Below are 25,781 nucleotides of genomic sequence, written 5' to 3' on the forward strand. Positions count from 1 at the left end.
TTTATTTTTTTCTTGTGTATTGAGATTGAGAAGTTCTTTGTAGATCTTGGATACCAGTATTTTTTTTTAAGATTTTATTTATTTATTTGACAGAGAGAGAGACAGTTAGTGAGAGAGGGAACACAAGCAGGGGGAGTGGGAGAGGAAGAAGCAGCCTCCCATCAGAGGAACCCAATGTGGGGCTCGATCCGAGAACACTGGGATCACGCCCTGAGTCAAAGGCAGACGCTTATGACTGAGCCACCAAGGCACCCCTGGATACCAGTCTTTTATCTGTAGTGTCATTTGCAAATATCTTCTCCCATTCCGTGGGCTGCCTCTTAGTTTTTTTGACTGTATCTTTGGCCATGAAGAAGCTTTTTATCTTGATGATTGGAACTGAATCACAAGAAAAATTTGGAAGAAACTCAAACACTTGGAAACTAAGAACCATCCTGCTCAAGAATGACTGGATAAACCAGAAAATCAAAAATCAATATAAACAATTTATGGAGATGAACAAGAGTGAAAACACAATGGTCCAAAACCTATGGGACACTGCAAAGGGAGTCCTGAGGGGAAAATATATAGCTATCCAAGCCTCACTCAAAAGAATAGAAAAATTAAAAATGCAGTTTTTATATTCTCACCTCGAGAAGCTGGAACAGGAACAGAAGAACAGGCCTAACCCTCGCACGAGAAAGCAGTTGATCAAGATTAGAGCAGAGATCAATGAATTAGAAACCAGGAGTACAGTAGAGCAGATCAACAGAACTAGAAGCTGGTTCTTTGAAAGAATAAATAAGATCGATAAGCCACTGACCATATTTATTCAAAAGAATAGAGAAAGGATGCAATTTGATAAAATTATGAATGAAAGGGAGAGGTCACAACCATCACCAATAAAATTGGAAGGATCATTAGAAACTTTTATCAATAGCTTTATGCCAATAAATTAAACAACCTGGAAGAAATGGATGCCTTCCTGGAACCTATCAACTACCAAGACTGAAACAGGAAGAAATTGATTTTTTAAACAGACCAATTAATTATGAAGAGATTGAAGCAGTGATCAAAAACCTCCCGAAAAACAGACTCCAGGACCTGATGGATTCCCCAGGTAATTCTACCAAACTTTCAAGGAAGAAATAATACCTAGTCTACTGAAGCTGTTTCAAAAAATAGAAACAGGAGGACAACAACCAAACTCATTCTATGAGACCAGTATTACCTTGATCCCCAGATCAGGCAAAGATCCCATCAAAAAGGAGAATTATAGACTGATATCCCTGATGAATATCAATGCCAAAATTCTCAACAAGTTCCTAGCTAATAGGATCCAACAGTACATTAAAAGGATTATCCATCATGACCAGGTTGGATTCATCCCTGGGATGAATTACAGACAGATATCCCTGTTGAATATGGATGCCAAAATTCTCAACATGATCCTTGCTAATAGGATCCAACAGCACATTAAAAGGATTATACATGATGGCCAAGTAGGATTCATCCCTGGGATTGCCACATTCACAAATCGATCAGCATGATAGATCATATCAACAAGAAAAGAGTCAAGAATGATATGATCCTCTCAATTGATGCAGAAAAAGCATTTGACAAAATACAGCATCCTTTCCTGATTAAAACACTTCAGAGCGTAGGGATAGGGGGTACATTCTGCAATTTCATAAAAACCATCTACGAAAAGCCTACAGCAAATATCATTCTCAATGGGGAAAAGATAGAACCCTTTCCCTTAAGATCAGGAACATGACAAGGATGTCCACTCTCACCATTATTATTCAAGAAAGTACTAGAAGTCCTTGCAAGAGCAATCAGACAACAAAAAGGGATAAAAGGTATTCAAACAGGCAAAGAAGAAGTCAAACTCTTTCTCTTTGCAGATGACATGATAGTCTATATGGAAAACCCAAAAGACTCCACCCCCAAACTACTAGAACTTATAGAGCAATTCAGTAATGTGGCGGGATACCAAATCAATGCTCAGAAATCAGTAGAATTTCTATACATGAACAAGGAGACTGAAGAAAGAGAAATTAGGAAATCCATTCCATTTACAATAGCATCAAAAATCATACGTTATCTCCGAATTAACTTAACCAGAGACATAAAGGATCTATATTCTAAAAACTACAAATCACTCTTGAAGGACATTGAAGAAGACACAAAAAGATGGAAAAATATTCCATGCTCATGGATAGGAAGAATTAACATAGTTAAAGTGTCTAGGCTACCCAGAACAATCTACACTTTCATTGCCATCCCAATTAAAATACCAATGACATTTTTCAAAGAACTGGAACAAACAGCCCTTAAATGTGTGTGGAACAAGAAAAGGCCCTGAATCGCCAAGGAATTGTTGAAAAGGAAAAACAAACCTGGGGGCATCATGTTGCCAAACTTCAAGCTGTACTACAAAGCTGTGATCACAAAGACAGCATGGTACTGGCACAAAAACATACACATAGAGCAATGGAACAGAATAGAGAACCAGAAATGGACCCTCGGCTCTTTGGGCAACTAATATTTGACAAAGCAGGAAAAAACATCCAGTGGAAAAAAGACAGTCTCTTTAATAAATAGTGCTGTGAAAATTGGTTAACTGCTTGCAAAAGAATGAAACTTGACCACTCTCTCAGACCATACACAAAGATAAACTCCAAATGGATGAAAGACCTCGATGTGAGACAGGAATCCATCAAAATCCTAGAGGAGAGCATAGGCAGCAACCTCTTTGACATTAGCCACAGCAACTTTTTTCATGACACATCTCCAAAGGCAAGAGAAACAAAAGAAAAAATGAAGTTGTGGGACTTCACCAGAAAATAAAAAAATTTAAATTCCATTCATAATTACACCAAAAAGAATAAGATACCATGGAACAAATTTAAACAAATAGCTGAAAGACCTGAAAACCCTAAGAGACTGATGAAAAAATAAAAGAAGACACAAATAAATGGAAAGGTATACCATGCTCATGAATTGGAAGATTTAATATTGTTAAAATCTCCACAATACCTAAAGCAATCTATGCATTAAATGCAATTCCTATCAAAATTTTGTGACATAAACAAAGAATTCTAAATGTTGTATGGAACCACAAAATACCCTGAATAGCCAAAGTAATCTTGAGCAAGAAGGTAAATCTGGAGACATCATCCTCCCTGATTCCAAACTATATTACAGTTACAGTTATCAAAACAGTATGTATTAATGTAAAACAGAAACATTGCTCAATAGAACAGAATAGATTGGCCCCTGGGTGATTCAGTCAGTTATTGTCTGACTCTTGGTTTCAGCTCAGGTCATGATCTCAGGGCTGTGAGATCAAGCTCAACCTTGGCACTGACCATAGAACCTGCTTAAGATTCTCTCTCTCTCTCTCTCTCTCTCTCCCTCTGCCACCCCCACTTTCTCACTTTTTCTTAAAAAAAAAAGAATAGAATAATAGAATAGAATAGAATAGAAAGAATAGGATAGAATAGAATAGAATAGAATAGAATAGAATAGAATAGAAAAAAAGAACTAAATAGAGAGCCCAAAAATGTATCCATGCACACATGGATATATTCATAGCTCCTTTATCACAAAGGAGCTATGAATATACCATGGAGAAAGGACAATCTATTCAGTTAATGGTGTTAGGAAATCTGGACAGTCACATGCAAAAAAATGAGACTAGTCGACTATTTAGCAGCACTATATACAAAAATTAACTCAGCATGGATGAAAGAGTTCAATGTAAGAGCAGAAATCATAAAATTCCCTGAAGAAAAAAAATAAGCAGCAAGGTCCTTTTTATTGGAATTGGTGATAGATTTCTTTTAATTTGACAGCAAAAGCAAAGGTAACAAAAGGAAAAATGAATATGTACATCAAACTAATAAGCTTTTTCACAACAAAATAAAACATCCACAAAATGAAAAAGCAACCAACTGTGGGAGAAAATGTTTGCAAATTATATTTCTGAATATCCAAAATATATAAAGGACTAATACAACTTTATCACCACCACCACCATCCCCACAACAACAAAACCCATGCAGTCTGATTTAAGAATGGGCAGAAGATCTGAATAGACACTTTGTCAAAGACATATAGATATCCAACAGGTACATGAAAATGACACAGGTGACATTAGTCATTATGGAAGTATAAGTTAATACCACTCTAAAATATCACCTCACACCTGTTAGAATAGATAATAAAAAACACCAGAATTAGCAAGTGTTGGTGAGGATGTGCAGAAAATGGAACATTTGTGCATTGCTGGTGGAAATGTAAATTTGGGCTGCTGCTATAGAAAACTCCAGGAATGTTTTTTTAAAAATCAAAATAGATCTACTAAACAATCCAGCAATTCCACTTCTGGATATTTATCTGAAGAAAAAAGAAATACTAAATTGAAAATATATACACACCCATAGGTTTATTGTAATATTATTTACAATCGCCAGATGTGGAAACAAGTGTCCATAGATTTTTTTAAAAATGTTTTTTTTAATATAAATAGACATACATAAAATGGAGTATTATTCAACCATAGCAAAGGGAAATTGTCATTTGTGACAATAAGGATAGACCTTGAGGACCTCATGCTAAATGTACTAAGTCAGAAAAAGAAAGACTACTACCATATGATCTTATTCATATGTAGAATTTTTGAAAAGTAATAACAAAATACAGAGAGAAGATTAATTACTACCAGAGATGGATGGTAAGGAAGGTGAAATAGGTGAAGGTGGTCTAAAGGCACAAATTTAAAGTTATAAAATGAATAAAGCATTTAGATGTAATGTACAGCATAGTGACTATATTTAATCATACAGTATTGCATATTTGAAAGTTGTTAAGGGAGTGGATCTTACAAATTCTCATCTTGAGAAAAATATAACTCTGTATGGCAATGAATGTTAACTAATATTATTGTGATGATTATTTTGCAATATATATGAATATTGAATGATTATGTTATACACCCGAAAGTAATATAATGTTATGTGTCTATTATATGTAAAAACTAGACATAAACATAAGCTCTAAAGCTGTAAACCATATAAAGAAAAACTTCAGATTTTGGACATTATACTGGGCAAAGATTTCTTGATACAATACCAACAGCTAAAATAGATGAGTGTGACACCAAACTAAAAGTTCTGCATAAGAAAGAAAAAAAAAAGGTACTAGGGAAGGGGAGAACATATCTGTAGACCTCATTTTACATAAAAGCTTAATATCCAAAATATATAAGGAACTCATATAACTCTATGGCAAAACAAAACAAAACAAAACAAAACAACAACAAATTCAAAATGGGCAAAGGAACTGAGTAGATACTTCTCCAAAGGAGACACACAAATGGCCACAGATATATAAAAGATGACCAACATCATTAATCATCAGGGCAATGCAAATCAAATGCACAATAGAGATCACCTGCTACCTGTTATAATAACTATTAACAACCACAAAAAGAGTAAGTGCTGGTGAGAATGTGGAGAAAAGGTAATCCTTGTATATTGTTGGTTGGAATTTAAACTGATGCAGCCATTTTGGAAAACAACATATAGGCTCCTAAAAAATTTGAAAACATAATTATCATCTGATTCAGCAATCCCAGTTCTGGATGTATATCCACATGAATTGAAATCTAGATCTCAGTAAGATTTGCACTTTCACGTTTGTTGTCATATTATTTACAGTAGCCAATATACAGAAACAAATTAATGACCATCAAACAATGAATGAATGAACAATGTAACAAAATATGGGATATGGTACACAACGGAATATTATTCAGCTTTAAAAACATAAGGACATTTTTTTTTGTTTTTTCTTTTTTTGTTTTTTTTGTTTTTTATTGTTAATTATGTATTTTATTATTTTTTAATAATAATATTTTTATTATGTTAGTCACCATACAGTACATCCCTGGTTTTTTATGTAAAGTTCGATGATTCATTAGTTGCGTATAACACCCAGTGCAGCATGCAATACGTGCCCTCCTTACTACCCATCACCAGTCTATCCCATTCCCCCATCCCCCTCCCCTCTGAAGCCCTCAGTTTGTTTCTCAGAGTTCATAGTCTCTCATGCTTCATTCTCCCTTCTGATTATCTCCCCTTTCTTTATCCCTTTCTTCTCCTACTGATCTTCCTATTTCTTATGTTCCATAGATGAGAGAAACCATATGATAATTGTCTTTCTCTGCTTGACTTATTTCACTTAGCATTATCTCTTCCAGTGCCGTCCATGTTGCAGCAAGTGTTGAGAAATCGTTCTTTCTGATGGCTGAGTAATATTCCATTGTATATATGGACCACAGATTCTTAATTCAGTCATCTGTTGAAGGGCATCTTGGCTCCTTCCACAATTTAGCTATTGTGGACAATGCTGCTATGAACATTGGGGTTCTTTTTTTTTCTTTTCTTTCTTTCTTTTTTTTTAATAAGGACATCTTGTCATTTGTAATTACATGGATGGGTCTGGAGGACCTTATACTAAATGAAATATGTCTGACTGAAAAAGACAACACCACATAAGAACCACCACATGTGATTTCAGTCGTATGTGGAAATTAAAAACACACATGAATAAACAAAAAGCAGAATCAGACCTATTAATACAGAGAACAAAGTCGTGGTTGCCAGAGGAAAGAAGGGTGGAGTGATGGGCAAAATGAGTGAAGGGGAGTGGAAGACACAGACTTTCAGTTATGGAATGAATTAGTCACAGGAATAAAAGACACAGCATAATGAATATAGTCAATGATATTCTAATAGTGTTGTATGGTGACAGATGGTAGTTATAGTTGTAGCATAATATATAAACTTGTCAAATTACATGTTATACAATAGAAACTAATGTATATATAGCATAATATATAAACTTGTCAAATGTATATATATAGCATAATATATAAACTTGTCAAATTACATGTTATACAGTAGAAACTAATGTAACATTGTATTTCCACTATACTCAAATAATTTTTTTAAAAAAATCATTTGGAAGAAAGAAAAATACAAAACAACTATGAAGTTTTAGCCCGTGCCTAGTATACAGTAAATCTCAATAAATGAAAAAAATAAATATGTATTAACATGGTTATAGATTTGTATAAATACATACCTATACACATATATACACATTCATGTGCATGCAAATTACTCATCTAACATCTGTCTTGCTTATAGAGTATAATTCATCATTCATAAATGAAGTTATTTTAGATTTCATAAGTGTGCCTGATTTTTACACCTTCTGGTTTCAGTCTACAGAACCACCTTTATCCGACACTTTCTGCTCAAAATCTAAAGGTTGATTTTCTTTAATGTTTAATCAGTGACATCAGTTGTTAGCTGGGCAACTCAGAACGTTGCCTAAGATGCTAACTGGTATTTATCTTTAGCTCAAACATACACATATATTGTAGCCATATTTTTATAACTCAAAGTTGGAACCTTTAATCTAGCAAATAATTGCTGTACCAAGCAATTGGAACTTCTTTGAAAACTGACCTGTATAGTGAGAATATACAATCTTTCAAATTCTATGGAAAACAAACTTCTGTGGTTAGGACTTGGTATCAATAATGCCTTACCTTATCCTTTACATTGCAACTTTAAAAAAATTTATATTTATAGCACGACAGGATTACACTGTAATTGAAGTATAACTACTAACTCTCTGGAAATAATTTAGAAACAATGAGTGGCATCTTCTATCTTTCCCGTGAAGATATACAGTATTAGTGAGTAAATTGTAGCATAAGCAACTGGTTTTCTCTAAAACTTGGTATCACCAAGGTTTCTGTCTAGAGCAAAAATGACAACTAATATTGGCACAAATACACCATTTTTCACTATGGAAAGGACTAGTCATTCCAACAAACTCGAAGTTCATACTTGTTAGCAAATATCCATTTGAACATTACAACCTAGTAGTCTCAAAAATTATTTAACCTTTTGGTGCCTTAGTTTCCTTCCCTGTAATATAAATACCTGCCCTATAGTCAGCAATATTATGTTGCACACATAAAAATTTGTTAAGAAGGTTGATCTAATGATAGGTGCTCCTACCAAAATAAAATAAATTTGTCAACAACAACAACAACAACAACAACAGCAAAAAGCACATATCTTCCTTAAAGACTTTAAGAGGATTGAATAAGTTAATATATGTAACAACACTGTAACAGTGACTGGCACATAAGTTGGGGGGGGATATATACACATCTCATTTATTTTAGAAGTTAAAGAGTATTTACATATTTTATTCATTCCATTTTACTGCAACAAAAATATTGTAAACTAATTTTCAAATATTGTTTCCTAAACTACTGTAAGATCCTTATTTTATACCCATGAAGAAATTGAGTGTGTCAAGAAAAAAAAAAAATAGAAGGATTCTCTACTTTTGAAACCACCTGATAATTCACAAGATGTCACAGTTAGTTGTAAATTAGTAAACATGCAATGAAGTCTGTGGTTTTAGGGAACAGATTCAACAACACACTGTTTACACCCCAAAAGCCCATAATTCCACTTGAAATGGTCCATTCCACTTAGAATAACACTATCCAGCTCATTGTCTTCCCCCACCTGGGTTCCCATACCTCCATTATTGCTTTTTTCCAATTGATTCCCACTGATTTAACTTTTCTACAATCCAAGTCTGGTCATTTTATTATCATTTGTAAATATCTGGGTCTCAAAAGAACAAGAAATGTGGCTATAAAGTGAATGAGGAAAGAGGTGCTATTGGGACAACTCTCTCCTGCTTGGTCAACCACCTGAACTTTGCTCATAGTGTTCCTTTTCTGTGGCACCATGTCCTTGCTCCTTAAGGAAGAGCCCTGGTCCAAGCCTCCTGTACTCATATGAAGGTAGTATCTACTCACCATTCAATGCTGAGATCTAGGGTGCCCATTGAGCCTCTTTGTTTGGCTGAACTCACATGTCATAGGTGGGTCCTGATGAGCTGCACCCTTTCCACATGAGCCTCAAAGCAATTTATCTATTTTATTACAACTCTTTGCACAAACTACACCTACAGATTATCTTCCTTAAAGATATTAGACATTTGTTATTTATATGCTAAATTCACTTAGCTATTAGTTATTTTTTATTATAACTAAGATGTGTTTTTTGAATAAATGAAGGATTGGATGTTTGATGGTCTTCCTCTGCTTGTTTGTATAATAAGTTACATACTTCAGATTTCAGCTCCAATATAACCTTATGCTGGAAATGTTCCTTAAGCTCTCCTTCTTGGGGTTAATGTATTCCCCACAGTACCTTCTACCACAATGTATTCATGATTTCAGAGAGGGAAGAGCCACAGGATGTCTTCAGGATTGGAACCAAAGAACAAAATGGTCCTAATTAAACATAGGCCAACAACTGGATGGTTGCAGTAATGACCAGCCATGTCAACATGTGCATGATTTCCAAGATTTGTTACTTATATTGTCACCATGCAGCAAGGACACATTTTTAAAATAGTCAAAAGTCTGACACTTGTGTTTTATTCTTAAGCAATTTCAAATTTACAGAAAAATAGTATGAATAATAATAGTACAATTAACACTCGTGTACCTTTTGAGTAGATTCTCCTATAAGTTTATACCCCATTTGGTTTATCACCTCTCTCTCCATCTCTCTCTCATCAGTTGCACACCTTATGAACTTTGTTTCCAAATATTTCATTATGTATTTCTTAAGAATATGAATATTCAGAAAAATGTAACATGGATACAATTGTACAAATATTTTGAATCTAGAAATGTAAAAAGGAAGAGCTCTCCAGTACGGGGAAAAATTCCTTCAAAAGGAATGAATAGGTGATGACACATCATGTTATAAGACTCTGAAGAAAAACACTGGCATAAGGTCCTAAAGTTTTAAATTGTAGACTAAGAAAAAAAAAACATTAGTACAATTTTTCCCTACTTCATAGTTTCCTGTAGGACAGATCCCATGTTCAACATCTTTTTTAGAGCCCTTGTGACATCCTTATTCCTAAGACTATAAATTAAAGGATTCAGGACGGGAGTGAATATGGTATAAAAGGCAGATACAATCATGTCCTTCTCTGGGGTGTGATAGGAAGTGGGGAGCATATATGTATAGATGGCAGCCCCGTAGAAGAGGATGACCACTATCATGTGGGAAGAACAAGTGGCAAAAGCCTTCTTCCGTCCCTCAGCTGAGTTCATCCTGTGGATGGTGAAGAGGATGAAAGAATAGGAGCTTGAAATGACTGTCACAGGGATGAGGATCATGAGGACACAACACAGGTACATGAGTGTCTCATAGAGTGAAGTGTCTGAGCAGGAAAGCTTCATTACAGCAGGGACCTCACAAAAGAAATGGTGGATCTCCCGGGAACTGCAGAAGGGGAAGGTCATGGTGACGGGTGTGAGCATAAATCCATCTACAGATCCCAGAAACCAAGAGGAAGACACCAAGAGGAGACACACTCTATGGTTCATGAGAACAGGATAACGGAGTGGATGGCAGATGGCCACATAGCGGTCATAGGCCATTGCAGCTAGAAGGAAAAATTCTGAACCCCCTAGTGTCAGATAAAGAAACATCTGCATCCCGCATTCAGGGGCTGAGATCTTATTCACACCCATGACCTGGTCCATGAGCATCTTGGGCACAGTGACAGAAATATACATCACATCCATGAGAGACAACTGGGTGATAAAAAAGTACATGGGGTTATGCAGATGAATGTCACAGTGTATCAGAAGGATCAGAATGGTGTTTCCAGACAAGGCCATCAGGAAAACCACAAAAATGACCAAACAAAGGAGAGCTGGGTACTTGAATTGACTGAAGAGTCCCACTAGGTCAAAATCTGTTCGTCCAGTATAGTTGACAACCCAAGTGGTGTTCTCCATTGCATTTTGTCTGGTGAACCAAGGAGAGCTGTGGAATTAATAGACCATTCATGGGATATGAGCACCTGAAATAAAGGTTTAGTGAGGGAGGGTGTGTGTGTGTGTGTGTGTGCATGTGCATGCATGTTTACACATAGCAACCCGGGTGCCAATATGGTGAAATTCCAAGGACCTATAAAGTTTAAGATTATAAATTACCTATAATTGAACAAATTTACTAGAAATCTAAGAATTCACAACTGTGGGTCAAAAATATGATGCCCTTCAACAGATGACTGGATTTAGAAGATGTGGTCCATATATACAATGGAATATTACTCAGCCATCAGAAAGAATGATTACACAACATTTGCAGCAACATGGACAGGACTGGAGGAGATTATGCTAAGTGAAATAAGTCAAGCAGAGAAAGACAATTATCATATGGTTTCAGTCATTTATGAAACATAAGAAATAGGAAGATCAGTAGGAGAAGGAAGGGAAGTATGAAGGGGGGATAAACAGAAGGGAGAATGAACCATGAGAGACTGTGGACTCTGGGAAACAAACTGAGGGCTTCAGAGGGGAGGGTGGTGGGGAACAGGGATAGGCCGGTGATGGGTATTAAGGAGGGCACATATTGCATGGTGCACTGGGTGTTATATGAAAATAATGAATCATGGAACATTGCATCAAAAACTGGGGATGTACTGTATGGTGACTAATATAACAAAATAAAAATTAAAAAAGAAAAAATCAATACAGAACTTGACACATAAATTAAAAAAATATATATCAGTACTTTAATCATTCCACTTCTAGGTATACATTTTCCCCAAAGAAAACAAAAACACTATTTGCACCTTCATGTTTATTTTTTTTTCAAATCCTCAGATGACATTCATTTTTAAAAAATATTTTATTGAAATTCCAATTAGTTAACATATAATGTAATATTAGTTTCAAGTGTAGAGTATAGTGAATCAACATTTTCATACAATCTCTGGTGCTCATCACAAATGTACTCAGTCCCCATAACTGATTTAACCCATCCTCCCAGCCACCTCCATTCTGGTAGCCATCAGTTTGTTCTCTATGGTTAAGGGTCTGTTCCTTGGTTTGTCTCTCTCTCTTCTTTTTTTCCCCTTTACTAATTTGCTTTGTTTCTTAAATTCCACATATTAGTGAAATTATATGATATTTCTCTTTCTCTGATATATTTTACTTAGCATAATACTCTCTAGCTCCATCCATGTCATTGCAAATGTCAAGATTTCATTTTTATGGCTAAGTAATATTCCATTGTATATTTTTATGTGCAGCCATATGTTTATTGCAGTGTTATTTACAATAGCCAAGATATGGAAACAACTTAAGTGGATAAGGAAGGAATGGTGTCTGTGTACATATAAATGTATTATGTGTATGTATATATATATATATATATATATATATATATATATATTATGCCACTATCATAGAGGATGAGATTCTTCTTTTTTACAACTTGGGTGGACCCACAAGGGTATTATGGTAAGTGAAATAAGTCAGACTGAGAACGACAAATATTACATAATTTCACTCATGTGGAATCTAAAATATAAATGAATAAACAAAAAAACCAGTATGAGTCCTAGAAATATAGAGAAGAAACTGATGATTGCCAGAGGAGAGAATTGTAGGGTGATGGGAACCATGGGTGAAATGGAATGGGAGATAGAGTCTTCCAATTATGGAATGAATAAGTCACAGGAATAAAAGACACAGCATAAGGAATATAGTCAATGATATTTTAATAGTTTGTAGGGTGACAGATGTAACCTACACTTGTAAACATAGCATAGCATATAATTTGTTGAATCCCAATGTTGTGTACCTGAAATTACTGCAACATTGTGTGTCAAGTTAATATTGGTAACTTACAGTAAGGTTGCCACAGTTCAAGGTCATGAGATTTCCTGATAATGGATAGTTGTTTATGATTGAGTATGGAAATTTTTGGAATCACTGCCCTAGAAAAACACAGAAAGTGAATCATGGAAAAAAGACAGTAAAGTCTCTTATTTATAGACTTTTTTGTTATGGAAGTCAAAATTGAATCAACCTTTCACTTTTAAAGATCCAACTGGATTTCTAAAACTCTTAATATATATTCCACATGAGAAAGATTTAGAAAGTAACTGAAACATAACTTGGGGAAATTTATACCAAAAATGTGAACACCCATTGACTCCACAATCAGATTAGGGTGTGATGCTCTCTGCTTGTGCAGAGTGATCCATGTATCCACAGGAGTAGATCAGGGCCCTCACCAATGACCAACCCCTTAGATATCCTAGGGACATCAATTTAGGAGCCCAAACTTTGAGGTTGGACTGTGACTGTGGGTCCAGATTATCCTCTATCCACAGTCCCTTTGTCCACTTTATATAGAAACAGGATAATAATGTTAGATCTCAAGTATGATCAGGATTAAATGATGTAACATAATGAAAGTGCTCTGGGAAACAAACTGAAGGCTTCAGAGGGGAGGGGGATGGGGGAATGGGATAGGCTGGTGATGGGTAGTAAGGAGGAAACATATTGCATGGTCCACTGGGTGTTATACGCAACTAATGAATCATGGAACTTTACATCAAAAACCAGGGATGTACTGTATGGTGACTAACATAATATAATAAAAAATATTATTATTTAAAAAATCAAATAAAAAAATACTGAAAGTGCTTAGAACATTACAAGCTGCAGATGAATAAGCACATATATTGTTAAAGAGTTAATATCTATGGTAATTGTTATGTAAAATCTGTGTAAGAGATGGCAGTTACTGTTTGTGTTGTATAATATAAGATGAATTATTTCAGTTTGCCTGTTTTAGTATCTATTCATACACATAAGAACTTGGATTTGGCAATTTCTGTAGTCCCAGACTAATATATATTTATATTTATATATTTGTATTTATATATGATATATTTATTATTTTTACTCTTTCCAAACAGCATATCTTTATGGAAAATCTTGTCTTAGTACTATCTAATATAGGCTTCTCCAACTTCATCTACTTAAATTTCCTACCATTTGTTCTAAATCTCAGGAAGAAGAATTCACATTTACAAGATCTTCATCATTTACAAGACAAGCTTTAGTTGCTTTTAAAATTATAATCTACTTTATTGTCTATAGTAACCAGTTTTTCATCAAAACTGAGATGTAGAGAGCAAAACTGAATAATGCTGAGTTTGTCTCTGACTCTAATACAACTCCCCCTACCCTACCCAATTTGGCTACTCAATACCTATACCTCTGTTAAATGCTGAAGACAAAAGAAAAAAATAAATTTATTACACTGAAGGAGGTCACAGTCCATCTATTCAGGCTAAAATAGTGTGTGTGTGTGTGTGTGTGTGTGTGTGTGTGTGTGTGCATGTGTGTGTGCATGTGTGTGTGTGATTAAAAGTAGAATTTTAAAATGGCTCAAAATAAATAAGAAAGAACACTGGAAGTAAAGTGTCCATTCTGAAAAGAATCAGTAATAGCCTCTTTTACATTTTCTTTTCTTTTTTTTATTCTATTATGTTAATCACCATACAGTACATCCCTAGTTTTCGATCCAAAGTTCCATGACTGACTACTTGCCTATAACACCCAGTGCACCCTGCAATACGTGCTCTCCTTAATACCCACCACCAGCCTATCCCATTCTCCCACCCCCATCACTTCTGAAGCCCTGAGTTTGCTTCCCAGAGTCCATAGTCTCTCATGGTACATTTTCTCTTCTACAGATCAAATCGTTGCAACTTTCCAACTACTGATGTGTTAAATGTTAAATTTTAAAAGTCCTTACTCTAGAAACTACAAATCACTCTTGAAAGACATTGAAGAAGACACAAAAAGATCAAAAAATATTCCATGCTCATAGATTGAAAGAATAAACATGGTTAAAATTTCTATGCTACCCAGAGCAATCTACACTTTCAATGCCATCCCGATCAAATGACATTTTTCAAAGAATTGGAACAAACAGCACTTAAATTTGTGTGGAACCAGAAAAGACCCTGAATCTCCAAGGAATTGTTCAAAAGGAAAAAGAAAGTGGGGGCATCACGTTGCTGGACATCAAGCTATACTACAAAGCTGTGATCACAAAGCCATGATCGTACTGGCAAAAAAACAGACACATAGACCAATGGAAGAGAATAGAGAATGCAGAAATGGACCCTCGCCTCTTTCGGCAACTAATCTTTGACAAAGCAGGAAAAAACATCCAGTGGAAAAAAGACAGTCTCTTCAATAAATGGTGCTGGGAAAATTGGACAGCTATATGCAAAAGAATGAAACTTGACCACTCTCTCACACCATACACAAAGATAAACTCCAAATGGATGAAAGACCTTGATGTGAGACAGGAATCCATCAAAATCCTAGAGGAGAACGTAGGCTGCAACCTCTTTGACATCGGCCACAGCAACTTTTTTCATGACACATCTCCAAAGGCAAGAGAAACAAAAGATAAAATGAACTTGTGGAGCTTCATCAAGATAAAAAGCTTCTGCACAGGCAAGGAAACAGTCAAAAAAACTAAGAGGCAGCCCACAGAATGGGAGAAGATATTTGCAAATGACACTACAGATAAAAGACTTGTATCCAAGATCGACAAAGAAATTCTCAAACTCAAAACACATGAAACAAATAATCAAATCAATAAATGGGCAGAAGATATGAACAGACACTTTTCCAATGATGACATATAAAAGGCTAACAGACACATGAAAAAGTGATCAAATTCATTAGCCATCAGGGTAATTCAAATCAAAACCACACTGAGATAACACCTTGCACCAGTTAGAATGGCAAAATTTGACAAGGCAAGAAACAACAAATGTTGGGGAGGATGTGGAGAAATGGGATCCCTCTTACACTGTTGGTGGGAATGCAACTTGGTGCAGCCACTTTGGAAAACAGTGTGGAGGTCCCTTAAAAAGTTAAAAATAGAGCTACCCTGTGATCCAGCAATTGCACTACTGGGTATTTACCCCAAAGATACAGATGTAGTGAAGAGAAGGGCCATATGCACCCCAATGTTCATAGCAGCAATGTCCACAATAGCTAAATCGTGGAAGGAGCCAAGATGCCCTTCAACAGATGACTGGATTAAGAATCTGTGGTCCATATATACAATGGAATATTACTCAGCCATCAGAAAGAACGATTTCTCAACATTTGCAGCAACATGGACGGGACTGGAGGAGATTATGCTAAGTGAAATAAGCCAAGCAGAGAAAGACAATTATCATATGGTTTCACTCATATATGGAACACGAGAGATAGGAGGATTGTTGGGAGAGGGAGGGGAGGAATGAAGGGGGGTAAACAGAAGGGGGAATGAACCATGAGAGACTGTGGACTCTGGGAAACAAACTGAGGGCTTCAGAGGGGAGGGGGGTGGGGGATTGGGATAGGCTGGTGATGGGTATTAAGGAGGGCACATATTCCATGGTGCACTGGGTGTTATGTGCAAGTAATGAATCATGGAACATTGCATCAAGAACTGGGGATGTACTGTATGGTGACTAAAGAACAAAATAAATATTATTTAAAAAATAAAATAATAAAATTCTGTGATCTAAAAAAATAATAATAAATATATCTTGACTCACAATGAAATAAAATAAAATAAAAGTCTTTAGCAACAAATGTAAAAATAAATAAATATTGACTCTTCTCTCTAGGAAGAATTTAGGAGTGGTTATGATACAGGGTATTTCACTAATAAATTGTGACTTTCAAAACATTATATACTTTTGTAATGATTAAAAAGACTAATTACAATATTCAACTTATTAACATTATCAAGTTCTGGGTTCCAAAGCAGTAGAAAGCACTTAAAATATGTTTGATGCCTTAATATAAATATCCAACAAATCTGCTACATTAAAATATGTTGCATTAAAAATATAAACTTATTCTCATTTTCCACCCCCAGTAGGTAGATGAAAGCTGACCTCCATGCAAAATTTTAAAGCAGCCCAGTAAAAGAGAAACATACCTGCTTTCTAAGTCAATTTTTGCAGTCAAATGAAGCAAATCTCTGTTGTACTTCAGTAAGTGGAGTCAAGCCACACTGAACAGTCTATCTGGCACACCAAACAGACAATGGAATGCTGTCTATACCACGCAAGATAACAAGCCACCCTGTTCATTCTTATTTTCTCTATCCAGTTGTTTGTGTTTAATGTAAATAAAATAGTGCATATTTAAATTGGGGAATATTAATAATGGTGGTAGGGGCACCTGGATGGCTCAGTGGAAGGGCATGTGACTCTTGATTTTGGGATCGTGAGTTTGAACCCCATGTTGGGTGTAGAGTGTACTAAAATACATATATATATATATATATATATATATATATATATATATATGATCATTAGATCAATATATATATGATTTATTTAAATTTAAAATAAATTTAAATATGTATTTTTATTTTTCAAATTATCCCCTTTTTTATTTTTATTTATTTTTTAAATATTTTATTTATTTATTTGTCAGAGAGACAGAGAGAGCACAAGCAGGTGGAACAGCAGGCAGAGGGAGAAGCAGGCTCCCTGCTAAGCAAGGAGCAAATGTGGAACTTGATCCCAGGACCCTGGGATCATGACCTGAGACAAAGGCAGACACTTAACCAACTGAGCATACCTGTTTCTTTGTTTTTTAATAGTGGTGATAGAATAACAAATCTTTACTTGAAGCTGATGAAAATCCAGAAATTGTTCTATTGTTCTCTATTATTCTATATTTCCTTCCCCAAGAGTCAATGAAGTACTTAATCATCTTTACACCTTTTTACAAATTACACAATTCAAATTCCCAGTATAGACATTTTAACATAAGATTAATAGAAGAGAAAATTCTTTTAAAAAATTATCAGGGTAACTGCCTAGCATCACACAACTCACCTGAGGGAGGATTTGTGTCTCATTCTCAATCAGGTGATAGAACTCAGAGCCAATAATGTTGCCTTCACTTTCTAGAACACGATCTTCCCTCCACAGTCTACAGTTTAGGTACACGCATCACTGTCTGTTTCTTATATATATTTGAGATATCTATATCATCTATATCTATCTATCTATCTATCATCTATCTATCTATCATCTGTCTTCATCTATCTATCATTTATCTATCTATCATCTATCAATCATCTATCATCTATCATCATCTATATCTATCTATCATCTATCATCTATCTATCTATCTATCTATCATCTATCTATCATCTATATCTATATGAGACATTTGTTTCAGTTTTCTAACTACCAGAAATAATGCCCACTCAAAGTAAAATCAATCTCATTACTTCTGTAAAATTTCAGCTTCAATAAAACAATCATATCATTCAAAAAGTGGCAGGCATGCATATTATTTTGTCCATACATAAATGGAAACCCAAAAGCCATTTCCTAGTACATTGCAATAAGTAACTACTACCTGATTAATAAAAAAGGACAATTAAGAGTACACTCATCTTGATGAGCACTGAGAAATGTCTAGAATTGTTGAATCATTAGATCATACAACTTATACTATTATAACACTGTATGTCAATTATACTTGAATTTTTAAAAATCACATGTGTTTTTCTTCATAAAAATAGATGATAGAGAAAAATTGAGGAAACATGGTCAAGACCTAATACCATGTATCAGAAGGAGAACAAGTCAAAAACATTAATTACCCTTTTGCTTGTGCAGTTCTTTCTATATGATTGAACTCAGCATCAGATGATGGTGCAGCCCTTACCCACCTGGGTAATGGTGTGTGGCCGTGGTTAACTAACAGTATAAAGATTAACAAGAGAGTGACATCATCCTGGTTTTACCATACCCATTAGGGGAGTTGATGAGGTTTGTTGTTGATAAATTCGTTGTGGGAGTTTGCAGTTAAGAGACCTAACAACAACAATGGCAACAACACCAACAAAGGCAATGGGTTTCCCTGTTGCACTCTTCTGGTTCTCTCCTCATATCTTTTTAAAATCTTTTCTTCTTATTATTTTTTAATGATTTTATTTTATTTATTTGTCAGAGAGAGAGAGAGAGAGAGAGAGCACAAGCAGGGGGACTGGCAGGATCCCTGTGTGGGGTTCCATCCCAGGACCTGGGATCTTGACCTGAGTTGAAGGCAGATACTTAAACAACTGAGCCACCCATGCATCTCAATCTTTTCTTATTATTAAACTGGCAACCCTAAAAGTATTAACAATAATTTCACATTTCAGTATCACCAGTAAAATCTTATTTGTGAAATAGATAATAGAAAAATATAAAAACACAAACCATTAAAAAGAAAATTTAATCAATACATTGTACATCTAAAATTAATATAACATAGTATGTCAGTTATATTTCAATAATACAAAATAGTATTTTAAAAAATTTAAAATGAACCATAATGTAATCTCTCAGACAAAAATCATGCTTTTTCTTTTTTTAAATTTTTCATTATGTTTTGTTAGTCACCATACAGTACATCCTTAGTTTTTGATGTAGTGTTCCATGATTCATTGTTTGCATATAACACCCAGTGCTCCATGCAATATAAAAAAAAATGTTTTTTTATTATTAAGTTATGTTATTCACCATACAGTACTTCATTAGTTCCCAATGTAGTGCTCCATGATTCATTGTTTGCACATAACACCCAGTGCTCCATGCAATACATGACCTCCTTAATACTCATCACTGGGCTAACCTATCCCCCCATGCCCCCTCCCCTCTAAAACCCTCAGTTTGTTTCCCACAGTCCATAGTCTCTCATGGTTCATCTCCCCCTCTGATTCCCCCACTTCATTCTTCCCTTCCTTCTCCTAATGTCCTCCATGCTATTCATTATGTTCCACAAATAAGTGAAACCATATGATAGCTGTCTTTCTCTCCTCGACTTATTTCGCCTAATCTCCTCAAGTTCCATCCATGTTGATGTAAACGTTGGCTAATCATCCTTTCTGATGGATGGAACTGGAGGAAATTATGCTAAGTGAAATAAGTCAAGCAGAAAAATCATGACTTAAAAGTTAATTTTTGCTTTATTTATTTGTATTATGTTCAGTTAGCCACCATATAGTACATCATAAGTTTTTGATGTAGTGTTAAATGATTCATTAGTTGTGTATAACATCCACTGCTCATCACAGCATGGGCCCTCCTTAATACTCATCACCCAACTACCCCACCTCCACCACCTCCCTTCTGAATCCTCTATTTTTAACATCTTGAGGAAGCTCCATAGTGTTTTCCAGAGTGGCTGTACCAGCTTGCATTCCCAACAACAGTGTACGAGGGTTCCCTTTTCTCCACATCCTCACTAACATTTGTTGTTTCCTGTCTTGTTAATTTTTGCCATTCTAACTGGTGTAAGGTATTTTGGTTTTGATTTGAATTTCCCTGATGGCTGGTGATGTTGAACATGTTTTCATGTGTCTGTTAGCCATTTGTATGTCTTCTTTGGAGTAGTGTCTGTTCATGTCTTCTGCCCATTTTTTGACTTATTGTTTGTTTTTTAGGTGTTGAGTTTGAGAAATTCTTTATTGATCTTGGATACCAGAGCTTTATTTGTAATCTCATTTACAAATATCATGGGTTACCTCTTAATTTTTTTAAACTATGAATATTTATGAGGTGCAGGGCATGTACCAGGCAGTTGGGATAAACCAGGGAACAAGATAGGAGCAGTTCTTCTGAACCTTTTTCTATATATGTGTTATGGAACTAAGTTGATCATTTTCTCATGCCATCTTTGTGCATGACATCCTTTCTCCAGACAGTGACTATTTTTGTAAGTTCCACTCTGTTGTACTGGAGCCTACTGTGTCCTCCAGGGTTTAAGCCTGCAGATGACTCATCCTAGACCCCTCCAACTTTTTTTTGTCTCTGAAGTGCTATTTTTATTTTTCTAAAGTTTTTATTTAAATTTTAGGGTTTTTAAAAAGTTTTTATTTAAATTTCAGTTAGTTAACAAAGTGTAATATTAGTTTCCTGTGTTCAAAATAGTGATTCAACTCTTCCATACCACACCTGGTCCTCATCACAAGTGCACTTTTAATCCCCATCACCTATTTAACCCATCCCTCTGCACTCTCCTTTTGGGTAACCATCAGTTTATTCTCAACAGTTAAGAGTCAGTTTCTTTCTCTCTCTCTCTATCTCTTTTGTCAGTCTGCTCATTTGTCATGTGGTATTTGTCTTTCCCTGACTGACTTATTTCACTTAGCATAATACTCTTTAGCTCCATTCCTGTCTTTGAAAATAGCAATATTTCATTCTTTTTTTGTGTGACTGAGCAATATTCCATTGTGTGTGTATGTATATGTGCATATATATATATATATATATATATATATATATACACACACACACATATATGCACATATATACACACATATATATATACTTCCTCTTCTATATCCATTCATCAGTCCATGCACATTTGGCTCTTTCCATACTTTGGCTATTGTTTTTTTTTGTTTTGTTTTTGTTTTTTGTTTTTTTTATACTTTTAATACCATTTATTTATTTTTTAATTTTTTTAATATATTATGTTAGTCACCATGCAGTACATCTCTGGTTTCCGATGTAAAGTTCGATGATTCATTAGTTGCGTATAACACCCAGTGCACCATGCAATATGTGCCCTCCTTACTACCCATCACCAGTCTAACCCATTCCCCCACGCCCTCTCCTCTGAAGCCCTCAGTTTGTTTCTCAGAGTCCATAGTATCTCATGCTCCATTCCCCCTTCTGATTACCCCTCTTTCTTTATCCCTTTCTTCTCCTACTGATCTTCCCAGTTGTTATGTTCCATAGATGAGAGAAACCATAGGATAATTGTCTTTCTCTGCTTGACTTATTTCACTTAGCATTATCTCCTCCAGTGCTGTCCATGTTGCAGCAAATGTTGAGAAATCGTTCTTTTTGATAGCTGAGTAATATTCCATTGTATATATGGACCACATCTTCTTAATCCAATCATCTGTTGAAGGGCATCTCGGTTCCTTCCACAATTTAGCTATTGTGGACAATGCTGTTATGAACATCGGGGTGCATATGGCCCTTCTCTTCACTATGTCTGTATCTTTGGGGTAAATACCCAGTAGTGCAATTGCTGGATCATAGGGTAGCTCCATTTTTAACTTTTTAAAGGACCTCCATACTGTTATCCAGAGTGGCTGTACCAACTTGCATTCCCACCAACAATGTAGGAGGGATCCCCTTTCTCCTCATCCTCTCCAACAATTGTTGTTTCTTGCCTTGTCAATTTTTGTCATTCTAACTGGTGTAAGGTGGTATCTTAGTGTGGTTTTGATTTGAATTTCCCTGGTGGCTAATAATTTTGAACATTTTTTCATGTGTCTGCTAGCCATTTGTATGTCTTCATTGGAAAAGTGACAGCATGGTACTGGCACAAAAACAGACACATAGACCAATGGAACAGAATACAGAACCCAGAAATGGACCCTCAGCTCTTTGGGCAACTAATTTTTGACAAAGCAGGAAGAAACATCCAATGGAAAAAAGACAGTCTCTTCAATAAATGGTGCTGGGACAATTGGACAGCTACATGCAAAAGAATGAAACTTGACCACTCCCTCACACCATACACAAAGATAAACTCTAAATGGATGAAAGACCTCAATGCAAGACTGGAATCCATCAAAATCCTAGAGGAGAGCATAGGCAGCAACCACTACCACATCAGCCACTGCAACCTTTTCATGACACATCTCCAAAGGCAAGAGAAACAAAAGATAAAATGAACTCGTGGGACTTCATCAAGATAAAAAACTTCTGCACATCCAAGGAAACGTCAAAACCACTAAGAGGTAGCCCACAGAATGGGAGAAGATATTTGCAAATGATAGTACAGATAAAAGACTGGTATCCAAGATCTACAAAGAAATTCTCAAACTCAATACGTAGAAACAAATAAACAAATCATAAAATGGGCAGAAGATATGAACAGACACTTTTCCAATGAAGACATATAATTGGCTAACAGACACATGAAAAATGTTCAAAATCATTAGCCATCAGGGAAATTCAAATCAAAACAACACTGAGATACCACTTTATGCCAGTTCGAATGGCAAAAATTGACAAGGCAAGAAACAACAATTGTTGGAGAGGATGTGGAGAAAGGGGATCCCACCTACATTGTTGGTGGGAATGCAATTTCATACAGCCAGTCTGGAAAACAGTGTGGAAGTCCCTTAAAAAGTTAAAAATTGAGCTACCCTATGATCCAGCCATTGCACTACTGGGTATTTACCCCAAAGATATAGACGTAGTGAAGAGAAGGGCCATATGCACCCCAATGTTCATAGCAGCTCTGTCTACAATAGCTAAATCGTGGAAGGAGCTGGGATGCCCTTCAACAGATGACTGGATTAAGAATTCGTGGTCCATATATACAATGGAATATTATTCAGCTATCAAAAAGAATGAGTTCTCAACATTTGCTGCAACATGGATGGCACTGGAGGAGATAATGCTAAGTGAAATAAGTCAAGCAGAGAAAGACAATTATCATGTGGTTTCTCTCATCTATGGAACATAAAAACTAGGAAGATCGGTAGGAGAAGAAAGGGATAAAGAAGGGGGTAATCAGAGGGGGGAGTGAAGCATGAGAGACTATGGACTCTGAGAAACAAACTGAGGGCTTCGGAGGTGAGGGAGGTGGGGGAATGGGATAGACTGGTGATGGGTAGTAAGGAGGGCACGTATTGCATGGTGCACTGGGTGTTATATGCAACTAATGAATCATCGAGCTTTACATAAAAAACCAGGGATGTACTGTATGGTGACTAACATAATATATTAAAAAATATTTTAAGAAAAAAATATATGACCACCAAGTCAGCATTGCAAGAAATATTAAGCGGAATTCTATAAAAGAATAAAGACCCAGATATTAACAGAGACAATCTATGGAAACATGGATAATTATTATAACTTATTGCTAACAGCTTATGCCAACAATCTAGGTGATCTGGAAGAAATGGATGTATTCCTTGAAAATAACGAACTACCAGGACTGAAGCAGCAATAAATAGACAAGCTGTACAGACCAATAATGAGCAAGGAAATTGAAACAGGAATCAAAAAGCTTCCAAAAAATGAGTCCAAGGCCAGATGGCTTCCCAGTGGAATTCCGCCAAACGTTTAAAGAATAAATCATATCTAATCTACTGAAGCTGTTAAAATAAAAAAAAAAAGAAAGAAAGAAGAAAAAAAAAAGAAAAAGGAAAAAGAAAAAAAAAAAAAGAAATTGTATGAAAACATCCAAACTCATCCTATGAGGCCAGCATTATCCTGATTCCAAACCAGAGAAAGACCCCATCACAGAGGAGAATTATGGACCTATGTCCCTGATGAACATGGATGCCAAAATACTCAACTAGATCCTAATCAATAGGATCCAACAGTACATTAAAAGGATTATTAAACAAGACCAAGTGGGGTTTATTCCTGGGATGTAAGGGTGGCTCAATATTTCTAAATCAAACAACCTGATAGGTCACATTAACAAAAGAAAAGAACCATATGATCCTCTCAATTGTTGCAGAAAAAGGATCTGACAAAACACATTATCCTTTCTTGATTAAATCTCTTGAAAGTGTAGGGAAAGAGGGAACATACCTCAATATCATAAAAGTCATCTATGAAAATCCCACAGAAAATATCATATTCAATGGGGGAAAACTGAGAGCTTTTCCCTTAAGGTGAGGACAAGACAGGGATGCCTATTATCACCATTGTAGTTCAACATAGTATTAGAATTCCTAGCCTCAGCAATTAGACAACAAAAAGAAATAAAAAGCATTCAAATAAGCAAAGAAAAAGTCAAATTGTCTCTTCACATCTGACATGATACTTTATGTGGCAAACCCAAAAGACTCTACCACCAAATTACAGATCTCATACAGCAATTCAGCAATGTGGCAGGATACAAAATCAATGCACAAAAATCAGTTGCATTTCTATACACTAACAATGTAATTGAAGAATGAGAAATGAAGGAATGGATTCCATTTACAATAGGACCAAAAACCATAAGATTACCTAGGAATAAAGCTAACCAAAGTGGTAAAGGATCTCTATTCTAGAAACTACAGACCACTTATAGAAGAAATGGAGGAAGACACAAAGTGATGGAAAATACCTCCATGCTCATGGATTGGAAGAATTAACATTGAGAAAATATCTATGCTGCCCAGAGCAATCTTCACTTTCAAAGCATCCCTATGAAAATACCATCTACATTTTTATAAAGCTGGAACAAACAATTCTAAAATTTGTATGTAACCAGAAAAGACCCCAATTCATAAGGGGAATGTTGAAAAGGAAAACCAAAGCTGGGGGCCTTGCAATGTCAGATTTCAAGCTTTATCACAAATCTGTAATCATCAAGACAGTATGGTACTGGCACAAAAACAGACACATAGATCAATGGAACAGAATAGAGAGCCCAGAAATGGACCCTCAACTCAATGGTCAACTAATCTTTGACAAAGCAGGAAAGAATACCCAATGGAAAAAAAGAGAATCTCTTCAACAAATGTTGCAGGGAAAATTGGACGACCACATGAAGATGAATGAAATTTGACCATTCTCTTACACCATACACAAATATAAAGTCAAAATGGATTAAAGACCTCAATGTGAGATAGTAATCCATCAAAATCCTAGAGAGAACATAGACAGTAACCTCTTGGCCACAGCAACTTCTTACAAGACATGTCTCTAAAGGCAAGGGAAACAAAAGCATAAAATGAACTTTTGGAACTTCATCAAAGTAAAAAGCTTCTACACAGAAAAGAAACAGTCAA

At 35.5% G+C, this 25,781-nt stretch overlaps 1 protein-coding gene across 1 annotated transcript; it reads right to left on the reverse strand.

The window, feature by feature from the left end:
- Positions 1-9,952: 9,952 nt before the first annotated feature.
- LOC113261452 (olfactory receptor 2T29-like) lies at positions 9,953-10,918 on the reverse strand. Its single transcript, XM_026507575.1, has one exon. The coding sequence runs from the start codon at positions 10,913-10,915 to the stop codon at positions 9,953-9,955; it is 963 nt and encodes a 320-aa protein (XP_026363360.1). The 5' UTR covers positions 10,916-10,918.
- Between the last annotated feature and the right edge of the window lie 14,863 nt (positions 10,919-25,781).

The sequence above is a fragment of the Ursus arctos genome, unplaced genomic scaffold, assembly GCF_023065955.2.
Source record: "Ursus arctos isolate Adak ecotype North America unplaced genomic scaffold, UrsArc2.0 scaffold_5, whole genome shotgun sequence".
Lineage (NCBI taxonomy): Eukaryota > Metazoa > Chordata > Mammalia > Carnivora > Ursidae > Ursus > Ursus arctos.